At 57.6% G+C, this 19,010-nt stretch overlaps 1 protein-coding gene across 7 annotated transcripts in view; it reads left to right on the top strand.

The window, feature by feature from the left end:
* The window catches only part of CCDC57 (coiled-coil domain containing 57), a 67,780-nt gene that overhangs the window by 27,367 nt on the left and 21,403 nt on the right, over positions 1-19,010 (top strand). For 6 of the 7 annotated variants that reach the window (XM_025047075.1, XM_025047076.1, XM_025047080.1 and 3 more), the window contains 4 exons: positions 542-742; positions 4,119-4,287; positions 15,623-15,738; positions 16,792-17,008. In XM_025047075.1, the coding sequence (XP_024902843.1) occupies positions 542-742; positions 4,119-4,287; positions 15,623-15,738; positions 16,792-17,008 (703 nt within the window). Of the gene's footprint in view, positions 1-541; positions 743-4,118; positions 4,288-15,622; positions 15,739-16,791; positions 17,009-17,448; positions 18,974-19,010 lie in introns of those variants that run through there. The other variant, XM_025047081.1, reaches the window with a different exon arrangement.

Raw genomic sequence — 19,010 nt, forward strand, 5'->3', positions numbered from 1 at the left:
GTCTTTCTGGCTGCCAGTCTCCCCACCTGTTGGGGAGGGGTGGGCAGACATCAGGAGCAGCAGCTCCAGTGAGAGGCTGGCCCGGGCCCCGCAGGACTCCGCCCTGGTACCTCATGGCCGGCCTGCGGCCCCCGGACCTGTCCACCTCTGCCTCGTGTCTGCTCCCCAGTCTCCAGCCGCCTTCTCGTAGCTGAGGCCCCCTGGCCCCAGGCCCCCCGGCTCATGTCCTTTTCTAGAGGCCTCTTCCCACCAGGCCTCTGTCCACGCTTCTGCGCCGGACTCTGCAGCCTGCCCTGGGCCAGCCCTGGGCTCTGCCACATTGCCAGGCCCACCGCATGCGGGACTGGTGGGGCCGTGCGGGGGGCACAGGCGTGGGCACAGCGAGCCAGAGCGGATGCTGGCGAACGCATTTCCTTTCTGACTTTCCTGCTGTTTCCACCCCCACCTCTGTCCTCTGCTGGCCACCCGGTCCCCGCAGCCTGCCCCAGCCCTGTCACGAGAGGCATCCTCCCTCCTCATGGTGCCTCTCCTCGGCCCCCAGGTGCTGCAGGGGCCCCTGGACATGGACACCGTCCGGCGCGAGCTGCCCCATGAGCTGGACCAGGTGCACCTGGAGGTGTTGGAGCTGCGAAAGCAGGTGGCTGAGCTTGAGAAGCACCTCGCGTCTGCCGGGAAGGAAGGTGGGGCCCCTCCGAGCCAGCAGCAGCCGTGGGCGCCGGACGCCGTGGCCTTCGGGAGAGAGGTGGGTGTGGGTGCCCTGTGCCCGCCATCGATCTGTCTAGCTGCTGGCCGTCCTGGGTCTTGCTGCGGAGGGTGCCCTATAGGTGCTGGCCCCTGGCCGGTCGCCAGAGCTCTGGCCCCTGTGGGCCGTCCCCATGGCCCCCTCGTCCTTCCTTGGCGGCTGCCCCCTGGGTGGACACAGTGCTGGGGGAGCCCCATTCTCGGGCCTCCAGTCTTTGTAGCTGCTCCACTGAGAGGTCGTGCATGGGATACCCGTGAGGAGGACTGTCCTCTGTCCCCTAGGCAGGCGTCCTGACTGCTCGCCAAGAGGCTGCGAATTTCTGAAACTAAGGCCAAGTCGGGGTTTCCCCTCAGGAGGAGCTTGTGTCTCCGTGCGCCTCCCGGTGTCAGGAGCTGCCTGCCGCCTGTGACAATGGGGCCACCCATGCGGGTGCCATGGGGCCCTTGTCCTGGAGCAGGCTAGGCCTTCGGCACCGGTCCTACCCTGCTCCGTGACCAGGTTCGAGCCAGGGGTCCAAGCTGAAGAGAGGGTACTGCACAGCACATTGTCCCCACAGGTGTGACAACCAGGCCGCCTTCTTTCTTAGCAAAGGCCGTGATGGAAATGTAGAAATGGCTTCCTTAACAGGGCGTTCTCTGATGTGGCTCCTGGACCTCGGCCAGTTGCCCGTGGTGACCCATGCTCACCCATGGTTAGCTGGGTGGACCTATGCAGACCCGTTACAAAGGGAAACCTAGCTTTCCAGGGACCAGCTCCCATCACCAACACTGGGACAGGTGGCCGTCATGCACTTCTGGCCTGGACACACCGAGGACAAAGCCTCACTCCTGACTACCCACAAGGAGACCTCAGACCCAAACTGAAGAACATGGTGAAGGCAGCAGGCCTGCACTGTCCCCAGTGTACCGGTTAGGGACCTACGGGGACCCTGGACCTGGAACAGGAGAAGCAAGCCATCATGGACGTTCCTGAGGCAGCGGGCACGGCCGCACGTGGGCAGTGCGTCAGGTCTAGTGTCAGGCCTGTGCCACCTTTCTGGTTTTGACGGCCAGTCGCTGTGAGCGCCTGTGATTTTAGGAAGAGCAAACAGAGCGCTGAGGCTGAGGACTACCGCATGGGGGGTGGGGGTCAGCAGATGGCAGCTGCCTCCCTGTCTACCAGGGAAGCGCGGGGAGCCCCTGACGCTGCCCTTTCAGGTTCTCTGTGAGGTCGAAGTCCTACCAGCGGCAGCCAGGCCGTGCCTCCCCAGCCCAGGGCGGCCCTCCATGTTCCCCAGTCTCCGTGCCCCAGCCTGGTGCAGAGGGGCGATGGCCGGCTGGCCAATGGAGTCCCCTGCTCCTGACGGCTGCTCCACCCAGCCCTGAGACCCGGACAGGTGCTGGCCCAAGAGCAGGGCAGGAGGGATGCGCCGGGCCGGCTGCGGGCAGTGCTCACCGTCCCCCCGCAGCGGGCTCTGCCGAGAGCTCGGGAACCTGTACGGGCCGAGCCCTCAGGCAGCCAGGGCAGCCGCGGTCCTGGTGTCCTGGCACTGCCCGTGCCCGTGGCCGGGGCTGCTGGGGCCCGGGGCTCCGCCCCCACCTCTCCACGGAGCCCGTCACTCACTACCCTTGGGGACAGGGACGTCACTGAGACGGCTCAGCAATCCAGCCTCTCCCTTCATTGCACAGTTTCTCTCCTGGCCAAGGTGCTGGGTCAGGGCCTGGACGGGTGAGGCCACCTGGGGTGGGCCCGGACACGCACAGCGGCTCAGAACGCGTCCCGGGTCACTGGGAGTGTCACGCGCTGTTGTTAGAGAGAAGAGTAAAGTAACCTCACCGGGCACCGAGCCCAGGTGGCGGGGTCCGTGGCTGCAGCCCCCACTGACTGCGTGCCACCACGGCGACGAGGACGTGGCCCATCTAAGGTCACAGCCCGGCCCGCGTCGACTCCTCGCTCGTGTGGGAGCGTCTTCTCGGGGGGTCCACTTTGAAGAGTGGATTCTTTCTGAAATCCGACTTTTCTGAGGTTTGCAGAGTCTGTGTTTAGGCCTGTTCCTTATTCACTCAGGACACGAGGGAGCCTAGCGCGTGTCTTGTAGAAGACCAGGGCTCGTGGAAGGCTGTTGGCCGAGCCCCCACCGGCCGTGTGCTGCCTTGGGACACCCCGGGGGGGGCTGCGACACTTTCACAATGGGATGAGTCGGCCCCTTGCGGGGAGGGAGTGGCACCCGCTGGTGACCAGTTCCACATCAGCTCCTCCAGGTCTGTCCCAGCCCCTCCGCAGGTCTGAGACCCCCCTCTGACCTGCGTCGCTGGGAGATGAGAGCAGGTGTGGGGGCCGCTCACCGGTGATCTGGGTGTGCGGGGTCCCCCCGCAGGCCCCCATCACACCACGCCAGCCTGTGGCATAGGCCAGAGGTGCCAGTGGCAATTGCCTGGCTCCCTGGCCACCTGAGGAAGTGGCCCTGCCAGCCCTGGAACAGCACACTGGAAAGGGGCCTGTTCCAGGCACTGGGAGCCAGTTCTGTGTGCCAGCAACCAGACAGGACACGCTGGCTTCTCACGGGGTTAGGAGCGGTCACGGCTGAGCAGGCCACCTGCTGCCCTCGGGGCCTTGGGCAGATCCGTGCCTGATGGGCCCTGCCCAGCACAGAGAAGCCCCATCTTTGTCTTCTCTCTGTGCTCCCCGGCTCACTGCAGACGCCTTGGGCATGACCTCGTGGCTTTTGGGAGCGGGTGGGTCCAGGCCAGGGCGTCAGGGCAGTGGTGGGGCCAGGACTGTGATGGGGCTGCTCAGACCCCCGTCAGGTCAGGACGCTGTGGACCTGGGGCGGCCTGTGCTGGCTGGGAAGGCGGAGGCCGGTGCAGAAAGCGCACATGTGGCGGAGCCAGGGGCAGGACGCTGCCAGGGGACAGGGAGAGGGGAGCGGGGCCAGGGACCAGGGAGAAGGGACAGGGTGCCGGCTGGAAGGAGGAGGGGAATGGGACCTGCCAGGCGGCGGCCAGGGCGCCACGTGGGGCTCTGATCATGAGCGCTCTCAGAGTCCTGGGGGCGTTGGAGGCTGAGCGCTGGAGCCTGCGGGTCCTCACTGTCCCTACTGGAAAGACACAGGCACAGGAGGGCCCCTGGAGAGGGGCTAGGGAGGCGGGGGAGCCGGCCTCGTTCGTCCCACGTGGGAAGGGCGTCCACAGGTGCATGCCGTGGCCTATCTCTGCCAGCGCACGTGGACACATGTCCCTTTGGCCTCTCATGTGGACCAGTCGGTGTCTGTCACCCAGGGAAACTGATTCTGGGCGGCTGGCGGGACAGCTTGGCCATCTCACCCTGACGCCCACTTACTCACTTCCCACCCGGAGGGCTTGTCTGACGGCCGACCATGTGCGCGTTTGGTTCCCAGGGCCCAGCGGACGGAGGAGCGGCGGGGACGGCGGGGACCAAGGGCCAGGAGGTACAGCGGCTTCAGAGGAGGCTAAAGGCGGCCGCCCGCAGCATCGTGCGCCTGCGCCTGGAGAAGGAGCAGCTGCAGGAGCTGGGGAACCGGCTCCGCGCGGAGCGGGGCCGCGCAGGTGAGCCGGCGCCCCAGCGTGCCCCAGGCCTGAGGAGGGGCCGGCGCAGGCGGGGCCAGACGCCCCCCGTGTGGATGCGGGGCCGGCTCGGGTTCAGGTTTGTTCGTGACCTGCGCGCTGGCAGCATTTGCGGGAAAACGAGCTAGCGACACCGTCCCCCGGCTCGGGCTGCGCCATCGCGCGTGAGGCAGCTGTGTCTCTACCACCACCAGGTCCGGCACTGCTTGCCAGGTGCCCAGGCCTCTGTCGCACAGGGTGCTGGTGCCCAGGAAAGGCAGTGACTCTTTACAAAAGATGCACACGCTTTACCTTTCCATGAATGTCGCTAGAGCCCCAGCGGCCAAAATGACATTCTGTCTCTTGGTGAAGCCCGACGGTGTCCCCCTTTTCTGAAGAGCTGAGGTACAAGTGGGGGTCCCATGCACGGCCATCAGGGTGGTGCAGTCAGGTTGTGTGAGGACACTCAGGGCAGCAGACCCACAGCCAGGGCCCAGGCTCGTGGGAAGGACTGTTGTCCGCCAAAGGGCACAGCAGTTTGTGGGGCATTCACGCTGGCCGGGTGGCATGCAGAGTATCCCAGAAGTGGAACCTAAGGAAATGGCCAAAGCAGCCAAGGAGCCACCAGCTGTCACTTGTTTGTGAGGAATCCACACGGTACGGACACTCGGGCTCGGGTGTGTCATCAGTGAAGAACCTGAGTGGACTTTGTGCCCCTACCCCCCGGGCCCTGAGCCCCTCTCTCTGGGGACGGGGACGTTTATTTCACGTTTTTGGGAGACAGGGTGGTCAGCGTGTCCTCTTTACACCGTTTCTTAGGTACCTTTCATTCTAAATGTGCAAAGGGGCATATTTTGGGGTGGCCTGCCCCGAGTCCCACCAGCCTCCTCTCAAACCCCCTGGAATTTTGCACAGTGGTTGCTGAGCAGGGCGATGGCTTCCTGATTTCACTGAATTAATCCAGTCTTGGAAGGAGGTCAGTTTTCAGGCTGCGTTTAAATCGGCGGAGGCAGGCTCCCGAGCCCGGCCTGCGGAGCAGCAGTGGGTGCTGGTAAGAGACGTTCTCCTGGGAATTAGAAAAACTGGTTTACTGTGGGGACAAATTACAAACCAGGTCCTGGGTTCTAAGGATGACCAGCTGAGAAGATCTTTAGATGTCAGGCTCAAATCACGTTTTGCAGTGTGATGTCTTTAGCGACGTCACCGGGTGCTCTGGCAAGCTTTCTGAGTGGCTCGTGTGGCCGCGGACGCGAGGGCTGTGAACACGCGCTGTCGGCGCCTCCACAGTCGATCCAAGCGGCTTCGGTTTGCGGGGCTTCAGGAAGAAGGTGAGCTTTAGCTCTCAGTGACTCTGGGTCGGAGGGTGGGAGAAGTTTGCAGGTTTGTGGCCAGAGGTTTGAGGAAACTAGGAGAACGCAGGGTCTAGTCCGGTTCACAGGGGCACAGTGAAGCCCTCAAAGGGACTCTGACGTTAGGTGTGTGTTATAATCTCTGCTGAAACAGCCTTTCTATAATTAATCAGCCCCATTTTTGCCAGAGATAATTATAGTGAAACTAATTCGTTCATAAAATAGGTCTAGTTTTATTAAATTCGGCCTCGTTATGTAAGCTCTTTCAAGTCTGCTTTGCTGGGACTTTCCGTGAGGACTCTCAGATTGAACCTTTAAAGGCCTCTCGAGGCCGGGAGCCCAGCCCAGGTCTTCCTGTCAGGTGTCGCCTGCAATACCTTTCAGTTTGGGAGAGTTTCTCCCTCCTCAAGGTCCCCAGAATGTCTTAGGATTCCTTTACTGATGTGGTAAAGCTTCTGGGAACCCTGCGAGCGAGACACCAGATTTCCCAGGGGCTCTATTGGCTCCATAAGGCCACCATAGTTCCTTAAAGCCTCCTGGTCACAGCTGAGTCCGTGCACGTTCTCAGATAGGACCGTCCAGTGACAGCCTTCAACGTGACCTGCAGCCAACTGAGTCCCTTTGCCAGAAACAGATGCTTATTGAACCCACGTAAAGGACAGTACGGGCACTGGTGAAGGTGTGCGCTCTGGGGGGTGTCTCCGTTCTGGAGGGGTCAGACGGCAGGGAGCTGAGCGCTTCCTCTCTGCTCACAGCGCCGTGCTTTACCAGTCGTTGGACGTTTCCCCTGGATCCGGAAAAATGAGACGCTTAGAAGAATCGGCAGTGTTTCAGACAAAAAAACTCGTAACAGTTATAGTCATCTTCGTTGGGCTCCTTAGCCCCACGCCTTAATTCTAGTTGACCTTGATCTTTTGTTAGCATTTGCACAGAGCGTGGGGTCTCAGGTCGAGTCCTGTAAATTCCCGCCCAGCTCAGTGGTGTGAGCCAGTCAGAAACCTGTGTTCAGACTGCTTCCCAGAGTCTCCTTGACGACGGCACATTTGCACAAGTGTCAGAGTAAAACAGGAACGGCAGTGACAAAGGACAGTTCATCGCAGTGCAGTCGACGAGGAAATTTGCCCGTTTTTGTAATTCCACATGTTAAGATCGTAACTGGAATTACGCCTGATAACATTATGCCAGAACATAATCAGATTTCCAGGAAGTTCACCTACTTTCTGGAATGCCTGTATCCCATCCAGACACAGAATAAAAAAAGGTTCAGTATTACTTCTTATTTGATAGTTCTTCCCATGTAATTAAAAAAGCCTAATTAAACATCTCCCATTTATGAGAGAGAAGTTTTGTTTGAGATGTTCCAGGGCCTTCCAGAAAATTTCTATTTAGTCAAAAGACTATTTAGAATATGATATCTAGGAAGTTTGTCAAAAATATCGAAAGGCTCCTAAAACACTTGGTCACATAGGATCCTGAGTCACTGTGAGATGACACCAAGTCACCCATTTAACCGTGGTGACAAGACTTTGCAGCCAACACAGGAAGTTAGGTGTGAGCAAAACCAACCAAAGACCGCACAAAGCACAGGAAGCGATTCTGGTGAAACGCAAAATCACGCTTTCCGGGTAGATTATCTGAAAGGTAAGGACACTTTCTCCTCTGCTGTCAAAAGCAGCCAGAAGCTCAGGACAACTGTCGTCCTAATAGAGAGAACTCAGTCCTTCTGTGCCGCTGTGCTGTGATATTAAAACTTGTTTTTAAGTAAATTCATTTCAGGCTTAGCTTGACCGTGCATGAGATTCCTTTCCAAAAGTTCCTTTTGCACAAACCTTCTACGACTTTCTTTTTTTAGATTCATACTTTGCCCTTTTCTCTGTCTCATAACCAGTTTTACTTTAGGACAAACTTGTTTTTCTTCAGATGCATTTTTATTCCTCATACCACCCCCATCTTTGAAACCAAACATTTTACTTTTCTTGCATATGGAGATGTTTCTCTTATTATTGCTAGTAGCTTTAATTACACGTATTATTGAGAATTCTTAAACCTTAACCTTAATTTCTAATGAAAACTAAGAAGTAGCAATTGTGACTGCCTTTACGTCGGCATGCTATATAGATCGACAGACTTACAGACACTCTATGATTTCTAGAAACGTGCTTTTCCATAAAAAAGTTTCTCAACATGTCATAAAACATGTTTACTCACAGATCCAAATATCTTTAGTTTCTCGGTAATAAGGAAACCGAAAGCAGACAAATCTATGTTCAGTAGTTAATATTTCGTTATTTTTTCTTATTTGGAAGTGATCTAGACATTTAATGAATTCTCAGTGTTTGAGTTAGTAAAACTCCCAGGATGTGTTACCAAAGAGACTTAGGAAACTAAGCAGACGTGTCATTAAACGATCCTTGCAAAAAAAACTCGGCAAAACTCTCATCTGATTTACATCTGTTCAATTCATTTGTTTTTCATAAGCACACTGAGATCGCTCGCGAAAGCGCTGTGAGGCGGTAGATGGCAGCCATCGTCACCCAGCTGTTTCTCCTGCGGGCTGAGTGACAGTCATAACCGTGAACCTGCTGGGTTCGTAAGCCAGGCTGAACGGAGGAGGCTCGGCCGCATGGCATCTAATTCTGGCACCCGAAGACACGCCTGTTTTAATTAAACCGACAAACTTAGACAGGCCTGGATTTACCAAAGCTTATTTTATATCGTGTAATTTGGGGGAAAAGTCCACTTAGGTTAATTTCTATATTTTTTGAGAATTTTTTACATAAGCCTGTTGAAGCCACTTAAGTAGAGGTCTTTTCAGACAACTTTAGCAGTGCCATCCGGGGACAGAAAAACACCCCACATCCATGACATGGGACACACAGGGACCAGAATGACGGAGGTCCCGTAGCCTTCACTTTTAGAACCCTTAGGCACAAGGTGGGAGGTGTGTATAGGACTCACCAGTTCCTAGGAGGACAGAGGCTTTTCTCTTCTATGGCAGTTGGAATCAGTCAAGTTCAACCTGCCTAGATGGCCAAAGCTCTGTTTTTACTAATATTTATAAGTAAGATTTTTGAGATTTCCCATTTGCCCAATTTCCGAATATCTCCCCCACCCCCCACCCTTTGTTTCCCCTTTAAGGAGAAACCTATCAGACAGGACTTTGAACTGTTTTCCAGAGTTGCAGGTCTGGTTTTGTAAAGATTTACAAGACAAAGACAGGTGTTCTCAGTTCCTCTTAGAGCTGGATTTTAGCCTGCTTCAGTGGCTGATCCACTGAACACTTGGTCTGTACATCCAGTGCCGTCCTGGCACTCCGCGTGCCCACGGCCGCCTGTCCGACGGGTCCCCAGGCCTTCGGACACCCCGCTCCCGGTCACTGGAGCAGGGTGTCCCCGGGGGTGTCGGCCATCCGATAACCACAGCCCAGTCACCAGCCAAACAAGGCCTCTCGGAGTGGGGCTGTGACTGGCCCTTAAGCTTCCCAGTGTTGTGGCGCGATCAATTCTAAGACCCAGGGAGCCAGTTGAGGTGAATTATGAGCCTTTATTAGCCCGCCGGCGACTGACTCTCTACTATGCAAGGTTCGATGAGGTCAGCCCCGAGCTCCCAAGAGGCAGTTTATAAAGCCTAGAACCATACCCTGGTTTAACATCAGACAAGCAAACAGATTAACCACACCCTAGTTAACATCAAACAAGCAAGCAGATTACAGAAGCAGAAGTTGGCCCTTAGCATATCTTTGCCCAGAGCCACACCCTTAACACCAGTTCCTCTCTAAGTTTGGCAGGGACTCCTAAAAGTGGGGTCACTTACAAGGGTGGGGGTTCCTGTCCAGGGGACGTGGTTCTTTGGTTGCGGGGTGGGGTGTCCAGGTTGTGTCTGCAGAGGAGTTGCAGGGTCAGGCCTGAGGCCGGCTGACCCCTACCGCAGGGCCCTGGGGAGTGGAAGGAGCTATAAGGACAGTGGACTGCCTGGCTGCGACAGTCTTGGGTGCTGCTTCTGCTAAATTTATTTCCCAGCCTTTACAATTTGACTTTTCCAGACAGAGTTGAGTAGAGTGGACCCGTGGGGGCCCTGCAGGGGGCTGTGGGTCCCTCTGGCCCACCCTGCCTCAGGCGGTGTTGTTTCGGCTTCTGTGCTGACCCCTGATGGGTCTTATCCTTGTCATTCTTGACGATGACTGTAACTTCTCTCCCTGGCGGGACTCCCTCAGCCCCTCCGCATTCTCACCTTACTGAGCCTAATGTGTCCAGGTGACGTTATGTTCTGGGCCCATCGGGCCTGAGTATCATCTGGGGTCCGAGTGCGGTCAGACCAGTGGCCTCCCATCTTATTTCATTAATTTTTAAAAATAAGAAATAAATTTAAATCTGTTCATCTCTAGAGGTGATTTGTGTTTGCTGATAAGAACTTTTGAGGACCCGGCCTGGGTTTAGGCAGTTCTGTAATTATGGCCCCAGGGTGGGCCTCTGACCTCAGGTGGAGGTCAGCGGAGGTGGTGCTGCTGTGTCTGTTATGGCGCGAACGATTCTGAGACCCACGGAGCCAATTGAGATTAATTATGAGCCTTTATTAGCCGGCCGGCGACTGACTCTCTACCACGCAGGGCTAGAGGAGATCAGCCCTGAGCTTTCAGAGGAGGCAGCTGCTAAAGCTTAAGACCAGATCCTGGTGGTCTCCTGAACAAGCCAGCAGATCACAGAAGTGGAAGTTGGCTTTGCCCGGAACAACACCCTTAATTAACAAGTAAATGGATCACAGAAGCAGACATTGGCCATCTTCACATCTTATACAATACCCTTCCTAAACCACACCCAAGCAAGTAGGACGACTCCTGGTATCTAAAGATAGTTCTTCCCTGTAGCTGACTTAGCTAGTTGGCTCACTTGAAAATTTTCCACCCTTAACAACCGCTAACAAAGGAGGCGATGGCAAAAGCCCCCTGTGGGCTGGGGCCCCGCAGACAACTCCCCTGAGAGCCGGCACACGGCACGCTGGCCACCAGGATGCCCCGGGAAGTGCGTGGCGGAGACCGGACGGGGCACCCTCACCAGGCGCCCAGCCACGCTCTCAGCACACGGAGCGAGGCGGACGCCATCCCAACAGATGCAGACAACAGTGACCGCCCCTGGGAGAAGGGGCCCGCACGCCCCCCCCCAGGACCTTCCAGGTGGTTTCAGAACCAAACTGACGCAAGACCACGGTTGACAGGAGTGAAAAAGCAATTTAATTTGTACATGCGGAGGCCTCCGGAAGTGGGACCTAAGGAAATGAGCAGGGCAGGCAGCCTTCGTCCCTCGCAGGTGGCCCTCTGTGAGGACGCCACAGGGCACGGCCGCTGGGCGCCTGAGCCCTGAAGCGCTAAGCGGAGTTTGCCACCACCCCACCCCGGCCCCTCTCCGTGGATCCGGACATTTATTTCTTGCTTTCAGGGGACGGGATGGTCGGCGTGTCCTCTTTGAGGGACAGAAAGTGACCTGCAGGTGGTCTGATCGTAAACTACCTGGGCAGGTCCTGCGGGCAGTGCCCCAGGCATGTCTCTCCCTCCCTTGAGGAGGGCTGGCCTGCGCCTTGGGCAGCCCTGTGGGGCGTCTGCGCGGCTGGGTTCACAGGCCCTGGAACCGGTGCGACCACCCTCAGGAGATCACAGCGCCCCCTCAGCCTCCCCTAGCTCCCCGCCCTGCCTCTCCCACTGCACGTCATCTTCCCACATCTCCTTCTCGACCTCAGACGCCCCGAAGACACTGCAACGCTGTCGCTCTCGGGAGCATCTGAGGTCCTGCTTCCCACAGCTGTTGTCAGTTTGGGCTCAAAAAACTCATCACAGTCGTCCACAGGTCTGGGCATTTCTTATGTCGACAGCACATTTTAGGGTGGCCTGCCCTGAGCCCCATATCACACCCATCCACTCCCCCACCACCCACTCGTCCGACAGAGGAGGCCCTGCTGGCAGCCAGCTCCATGCCAGCTCCATGCCAGCTCCCACAGCTCCTGCACTGCCAGGCGCCTCTCACCGGGCCTGCTCCCTGGGGAAGCCGCGGGTCCCTGGTGGCTGTCCACAGCCGCTCAAAGCCTGGCAAGACCTCAGAAATAGGACTTTTCGTACTTGCCACCTTTGTCAACATGGACTTCTGACTCTTCATCTGTGTGGTTTGTGCGGGTTTCCTGCACCTGTCATTTTCTCGGTCGTGGGTGAAGCTCGGGGTCCTTAAAATGTTATCTAAGGATCCTAACATCTAACTTTTTAAAAAAGACTTATTCTGAGGGGGCAGTTTTAGGTCCACAGCAAGACCGAGCGGCCGGTGCGGAGCCCTCCCACACAGCCTGCCCCCTCGCCCGCGTCAGCACCCCCACCAGACGGCGTGTTCGTCACAGTCGATGAGCCTGCACTCACCTCGTCGTCACCCAGCGTCCGTCGTTGACGTGAGGGTCCCCCCGGGTGTCGTCCGTCCTGTGGGTTCAGACGAGTGTGACATGACACGTGTCCAGCACTGTTGCGTCGTGCAGAGCAGCGCCTCTGCCCTGAACCCCCCCACCACAGCCCCCCAGGGCAAGTGTGCCCCGCACATTGTCACAGCTGTAAATGAAAGTTTACGGCTATGCACGACAGCGTCACGGAGTACCTATTCCTTAGAAAATGGTTTTTTGCCTGTCTTCTTAGGTAAAAATGTTTAATCATTTTAACTCGCATATCTTTCGCGTATGTGGGAGGGCATTTGTGTTTCATTATGTCGCGTTCCTGCCGAATTGTTGATTCATCCAGAAACGACTTGGTAAAAAAAGAAGAGATTACGGCTCCAGCTTTATTTTTCTAAGTGGTTAGCAGCTGACCCAGTGCTACCTGCTAGACATGTGTCCACAGACAGGAAACATTGATTTACATTCACTTTATTGCATCACACATGCGCATCTAAAATCCCAGTACGTACCTAGGAATACCAGGTGCTGCAGGCATTAAAAATAATAACAAAAAAATAAAATAAAAGTCCAGTACGTGAATATGTTAATTTAGACGTGCCAGCCATGTTTTATGAACTGGTTGCATGCGGGTCTCGCCACATCAGCCCCCGCCACACTGCAGTGTCACCCGCAAGCCCAGCCACTCACGCCCCTTGTCCATGTCCTCTGAAGGGTGACGGGAGGGGATGGGCGGAAGCTTGGACCCAGAGCACGCGGTCTGCCCCTTGGCGGTTCCTGCAGGGGGGCCCTGGGCGGTTAACTCTCCTGTTTTCCTAAAACGGCTTTGCCTTGACCATTTTCTAGAACGACAGCTTAGCAAGGACTTGTCGAGGCAGAGGAGCGTCCAAACCTGTAGAGGATTTTTATGAAAATTTATTCTAGCCAGGCGGAGAGTAGACAGACACGCTGCCGTGGGGTGACAGGCGTGGCTCCCTCATGCCTTTGGGGGTGAGGAGGGGGCGGGCGCGAGGGCGGTCACAGGGTGGGAGGCGCAGGGAGAAAGGTCCTCCCCAGAAGGGCCCCTGCCGCCCGGCCCGTGACAGCGAAGCACAGAGCCCCACGGTTTCAGTGAGGGCGAAAAGGGATGGCAGCCTGGGGGAACGCGCCTGCTGAAACTGGGTGCACTTTGCTAGGATTTTAACACATTTCATGGCTTTTTCGAAAACAGTGTCCTTTTTTTCAGTTGGTAAAATATGTATAACAAACCTCACCATGTAAACCGTCAAAAAGTGGGTGATTCTGTGTCGTCAGTCACGTATACGCGGCTCTGCGACCATCACCACCACGTAGTCCGGGAACTTCCCTGTCTCCCCAGCAGAAACCACTGCCACCCGTCCCCAGCCCTGGCGACCTGCAGTCTGCTTCCTGTCCGTATCTGTGCCTGTCCTGGACGGTTCACATAAACGGGATCACACATCGTGTGATCCTTAGGTTGGCTTCTCTCACTGAGCGTTGTGTATGCAGGTCTGTCCATGTTACAGGCGGTGTCCCTCCTTCTCATGGCTGAGTGACACTCCCCTGCGTGGACAGGCCCCGTTGCGTTTGTCCTTCTCCTAATGGGCATCTGGGTCCCTTCTCTCCTCTTGGCGACTATGGCTGGAGCCGCCCCGAGCATCCACGTGCAAATCTCTGCACCTGTGTTTGGTTCTTTCAGGTCTGTCCCCAAGAGTGAGCTGCGGGCTCACAGGGTGACTCTGTGGCATGTTGAGCTGTCACACCGCTTCCGGGGCGGCCACCAGCGGAGGGTGAGCACTCTCGGTGTCCACATCCCCGACCGCACCGACGCTCTCATTTTGGCGTCAGCCACCCTGGCGGGTGTGCGGCGGTGTCTCGCTGTGGCTTCGACTGGCACTTATTTCCCGATGCCTTGCGGAGTCCAGCATCTTTTCACACGCTGGGCGGCCGTTTGTACGTCTTCCGATGTCATAGCTTTTAAACTCAGGCTTTGGACATGAAGGAAAGCACGTTCACCTCCAGGTTTTGTCCTTTGTGCTCTTCAACTACTCGTCCCTTCGGGGCCCCCAGAAGCGGCGCGTGTGGCCAGAGGGACTTCACGACCCCCGTGTGCCGAGCGTGCCGAGCGTGCCGAGCATTCCTCCTCGAGAACTTCAAATGAATGGATAAACACACTTAAAAAAATTCTGTTTCAGCTTCTGATAAGGTGCATCTCCATAGGGACAGCCCCCAGGGGCCCGCGGGAGGCGGCAGGAAGCCCGGGGGCGGCAGGGGGTGGTAAACGATTGATTTCTCACTGAGAAATGGCATTTCACCCGCAGTGACATCGTGCAGGGTCAGCTCAGAGATCAGTTCCGAGATCAGTTCCCCGAGCTTTTTAGGGATCTTTGAGAGAGGAGAGGAGGCATCCGAAAAACGCAGAGGCCAGCGACTCAGCCGGTCAAAGCTGCTGTCCCCCGTGCCGCCCAGTGCTCTCCGGCTCACGTGTCTTCCCACGGCTCCCTCCCCCACCTCGAGGACTCCCCAGCTCACCTCTGTGGATTCTCGCCTTGCCGGCCAACCAATGTTCTTACCCCTGTAGCTGTGTAGGAACAAGACTATGTAAAAGTGCTCGTTATGTTACAGTCGGGGCTCAGCCTTGGGGTAGGAATCGGGTGAGCAGGTGCCGGCGTCAGTAAGCGCTGCTCCCCGCTTACGGCCTAGGAGTCCCCGTCTCCCTGTTCGAGAATCCTGTGGTGGTGCCGATAACGCCAAGGTCGCGGGTTCTGCAAAACCAAATGACCTGTAAGACCGGCGGTGTGAAAATTCCTCCCCCCTGCAGCCCCCCACTGAAGGTTCCCCTCCCCATCCTGAGAAAGGAGGCACATGCGAAACCTCAAAGGAATCGTGCGCCCCCTGCGCAGACCCTGCAGAAGTCTCCGGACTGTGAGAAATCCAGCCAGGCCGGGCTCTGCGTGGAGCGTCGCCCCACCCGCTCCGCGGCCTGATGAGTTCTCCTTCCTCTAACGAAGTGGTCCGAGCGCCGAACTCCTCCGTTGGGTGTCGCTTCCTGCGACAACTTAACCCATTTGAGTCACCAAGTGGAGAGCCCCTGGGTGCCCAGTCGTTTCTCAGGGGGATGGACTGCTGAGCACCCATTACGAGTGTCATCTTGAGTTTACGCACTGCCCCTAGGTGTCCACGGGCGACAGACCCGGAACGCCCACGGATGCCCCAGATCCACGGGTGCTGGGGCCGGGGGGTGGCGGGTCGTCCGTAGACCTACGCATCGCTTCTCACTTCTCTCTGCCGTGAGTGAGTGTGTCTCAGGGTTGGTGCGTGCACGTGTTCTCGCTGCCCCTCTGAGCTATGTAGGGTGCGTGGCCGTGGACCGCTGCCTGAGTGCGTCGGGGAGCTCTGCCAGGCCGCTGAACTGCCGCCGCGTGCGCGTGCGCCCTGGGTGCCCGTCCCAGCCGCTCCAGCAAAGAGCAGGGACTTTGGTTTCCAGGAGGAGCATGCCGTTCTTGAGTGTCCGTAGTCGCCGAGAGGAATCTGGGAGTGATGTGTGCACAAACCTCTCCCTCTCTCGTTTCCAGGGACCCTGAGGTGCCCCCACGCCGGCCCCGAGGCCCAGAGCCCAGGTGGGGGGCCCCAGGCACCTGTCGATCTCGGCCTGCCTCTGCAGCAGCTGCAGCTGCACGCCATGACCCAGGTAACGCTCCGTCTACGAAACGCGTTTTTAATGACTTCTTACGGGGTGCTTGCTGTTGCATCTTCACCACCGAAACTTCAGAGCACGGCCCGCTCACCCCACTCACCCGCACCCAAACCCAGCCCGGGACGAGCGCCGCTGTCCGTTTCCTGCTGTCGTTCCTGCTACCGATCACGTCACACACGTGTTCTGCAGCTTCACCCGCCTGGGCGTTAGTATTGGAAGTATTTGCCAGTATGATAGGTTTTAAAAATTGTGTCTTTTAAAAATTTCTTACATGCTTAGTGGCGTTAAAGTTTTTAATCAACATATTGGCCGTTTATTTCTTCTCTTGTGAGTTACTTATGCATATCGTTTGCTGATTTTCCTACTGGCGTGTTTGTACGTCTGTTGGTAAGAGTTCTTTGTGTTTGTACGTCTGTTGGTAAGAGTTCTTTGTGTCTGAAGGGAATTGCTACTTGTCTGTCGTTTGCCTGTTTCTAACTTTTCGTTTTTTTAAATCCATAGATGAGTTTTTACGCTAATGACCTGTTGATCCGCTGTAACAGTTTACTTTACTTTTTTCGGGAGGCGCGGCTGGGCTGTCGTGCCAGGCGTTGATGCCACGTCTGAGCACGGGGGCCACCCTCAGGTGACAGTGCTTATGTCACAGGAGAGGGTGGCGGCCCTGAGTGACTGTCCCAGTCGCCAGGCTTGTTGCTTAGGGTGACGGTGCTGTTGAGCGCTCGCAGGACAGGTCCAGCCCACACGATGGGGGAGGCAGGACACCAGGACCCTGACGGACACGCAGGCCCTATGGTGGCCCTTCGTCTGTCCCTAGCCTCGCCCGTCCTGACGGTGCTGTTGCCGTTGCCGTCTGCAGCTGATTGTGTGCCCAGCCGTGCGGCCAAGGGGTGCGGCCGGCCTCCAGCGGCCTCGCTCTCGTGTCCTTGAGAGACCTGTCTTTGGGCGGCGCCCGCGTCTGGCCAGCTTCCGACGGGGACCCCGATGCCGCCTCTTGGCTGAAGACAGGGTGGCTCCCAAGGGCAGTTCTGTCTTCTCTGACTTTCACAGAGGCGACCCAAAATCTCCACGGCGACCGACAGATCAACTCCTCAGAAAGAAAACCAGTCCCCAAAGCCACGCCAGGCTCCAGAGCGCCACCAGGACAGTGATCATCACACCCAAAAGTCCTCGTCCCTTGCCAGCAGTTCCCTCCAGGACACGTGGAAGTTACTGGACCTGGGATCCAGCCCTTCTGGCCTCACTTCCCAGGATGACTCGACTGCAGGTAGGTGGGGCGAGCGTTTCTGGGCCGAGAGGGCGGCCGCGGTGGCCGGTCCCAGGCCGATGGGCCCAGGGGGTGCTGCACGCCTCTGCCTGTTGAAGTCCTGTGCTTAGGTTCAGTCACCTGTGAACTCTGCAGCACCCCACGTTATGCAGCACCGACTCACGGGCAGAGCGCGTCACCAGCGCCAGCTCGTGGGGTTGAGATAGACGGGCTCAGGGACAGATGGACTTGGGGGCAGATGAGCACTCCGTTTTGCTCAGGCCGGTGGCCATCGTGAGGTTGGCAGGAGAATCATTTGAGGGGCCCCTTTGGGGGAGCTGCACAGGGCCAAGATAGCAAGAAGAGTGGGGGGGGGTCACTGTCTGGGGTGCTGCGGAGAGGTGCGAACTTGGTGTCCGTCCCGGATCAGTACTGAGCGCGTCCTTGTCCCGGCCCCACAGCCACTCGACTCGTGACCGTGTCCCACCGTGGACGACACTTAGCCGCATCCAGCCCAGCGCGCGGTGCCACGGCGAGCGGCGTCGCGTAGCGGCACATCCGGGAGGTCCCCAGGGGTGGCCTCGGCAGAAGGTGTCGCCGTGTGTAGTTTGGCAGATCTGGTCTCACCGGGCCCCTTGGGGACACCGCCCGCTCAGTCACACCAAGGTGCGGGGGTTCTCCCCGGCCCGTCAGCAGCCATGGCCCCCGCTCCAACGGGCGTCGCCTTAATCAGCGTTTCTCCTGCGAGGACTTGGACCATCCCCGCTCCCTTGTCTTCAGGCGTCTGCTCGTTCCCAGGCTGGGCTCGTCGCCTTGTTGATTCGCGGGAGCTCATTCCATGTGATGGGAGGTGGGCCTTTTCTGACCCGTGAATTGCAGATATTTTCCCAGTTTTTCACCTGCCTTCTGACTTGGTTTGCAGTGGTGTTCGTCGTGCGCATGCTTTTGATTTTTCCGTAGAGACAGAGTTACGGTTCTGCCCTCGTGTTTAGCCCTTTCTGGGTCTCGGGCTGTACTCAGGCCTTTTCCGTTCCCCGAATCTCTCCGACATGGCCACGGCTTCCCTCGTCTGCGGCTCCACCATCTACTTGGAATTTGCCACACCACATGTCACGCAGCAGGAGCTAGTTGTTCTGGGCGGCTGGCCATTGTCCTGCAGCAGTGACCGGGTCACCCACTCGTTTGGCGCCCCGCTTCCTCGGTGACGCTCCGCCTTCCATGCGCGTCTGAGCCGGAGTCCAGGCCGTTGCTCCGTCCGCTGGATCTCGGTCCGCACGTGCAGCGTGTGACGGTCAAATCACTGTGGCCTCTGGCGCCGTCTCGGTCTGGGTGGCCGGGGGCGTCCTCTTCACGCTCCTCCTCAGAGGTCGATTGGTTTGCTCCGGAGTCTGTGGACGCTGCTCGTTTTCGTTGCTTCTGCGTCAGCGTCCGGATCCTCTGCGTTTTCCACCGGAGTCAGTGAGCACGTCCGCGGGTGCTCGCGCTTTAGACACCCGTGAATGTCTCTTTAATTTATCCTTATTTACTTTTCAAATCTCTCACTGGCGCCTCTGAGGTATATATTTCTTCCTTTAAGAAAAGTACGAGAGTTTCGCAGGGGAAGCTCTCGGGGCCTCGCGTGCGAGAGCGCGTTACCTTCGCCTCACTTTTCAGTGCGCTGCAGTTAACGTAAACGGCCAGCAGCTTCCATTTCCCATCATGCGTCAGGCTAAGTCCCTGTGTGGACAAACAGCTGAAACGGCTGAGCGAACCACTCGGGCCGAGCTTGTGAACCGGCAGCACGAGACGGGGACCCGAACACACAGCGAAGGGATGCAGGAGACAAGCGACAGAACCCAGGGCCCGCCCGCCCAGGGTGGGCGTGTGGCGGCGGCTCCCATCCCGTGCAGCTGGGGCTCGAGGGGCTGCGCCCTCAGTGGAAGGGGACCCGGGGACACCCCACCCCACCCTGGCCACGGGCTGCGAGGAGACTGCCCCACAGCCTGGCACGTTGGCAGCAGGTGGATGCTGCTAAGAGTCGATC

This window comes from Pteropus alecto, unplaced genomic scaffold, assembly GCF_000325575.1.
Source record: "Pteropus alecto unplaced genomic scaffold, ASM32557v1 scaffold134, whole genome shotgun sequence".
Taxonomy (NCBI): Eukaryota; Metazoa; Chordata; class Mammalia; order Chiroptera; family Pteropodidae; genus Pteropus; species Pteropus alecto.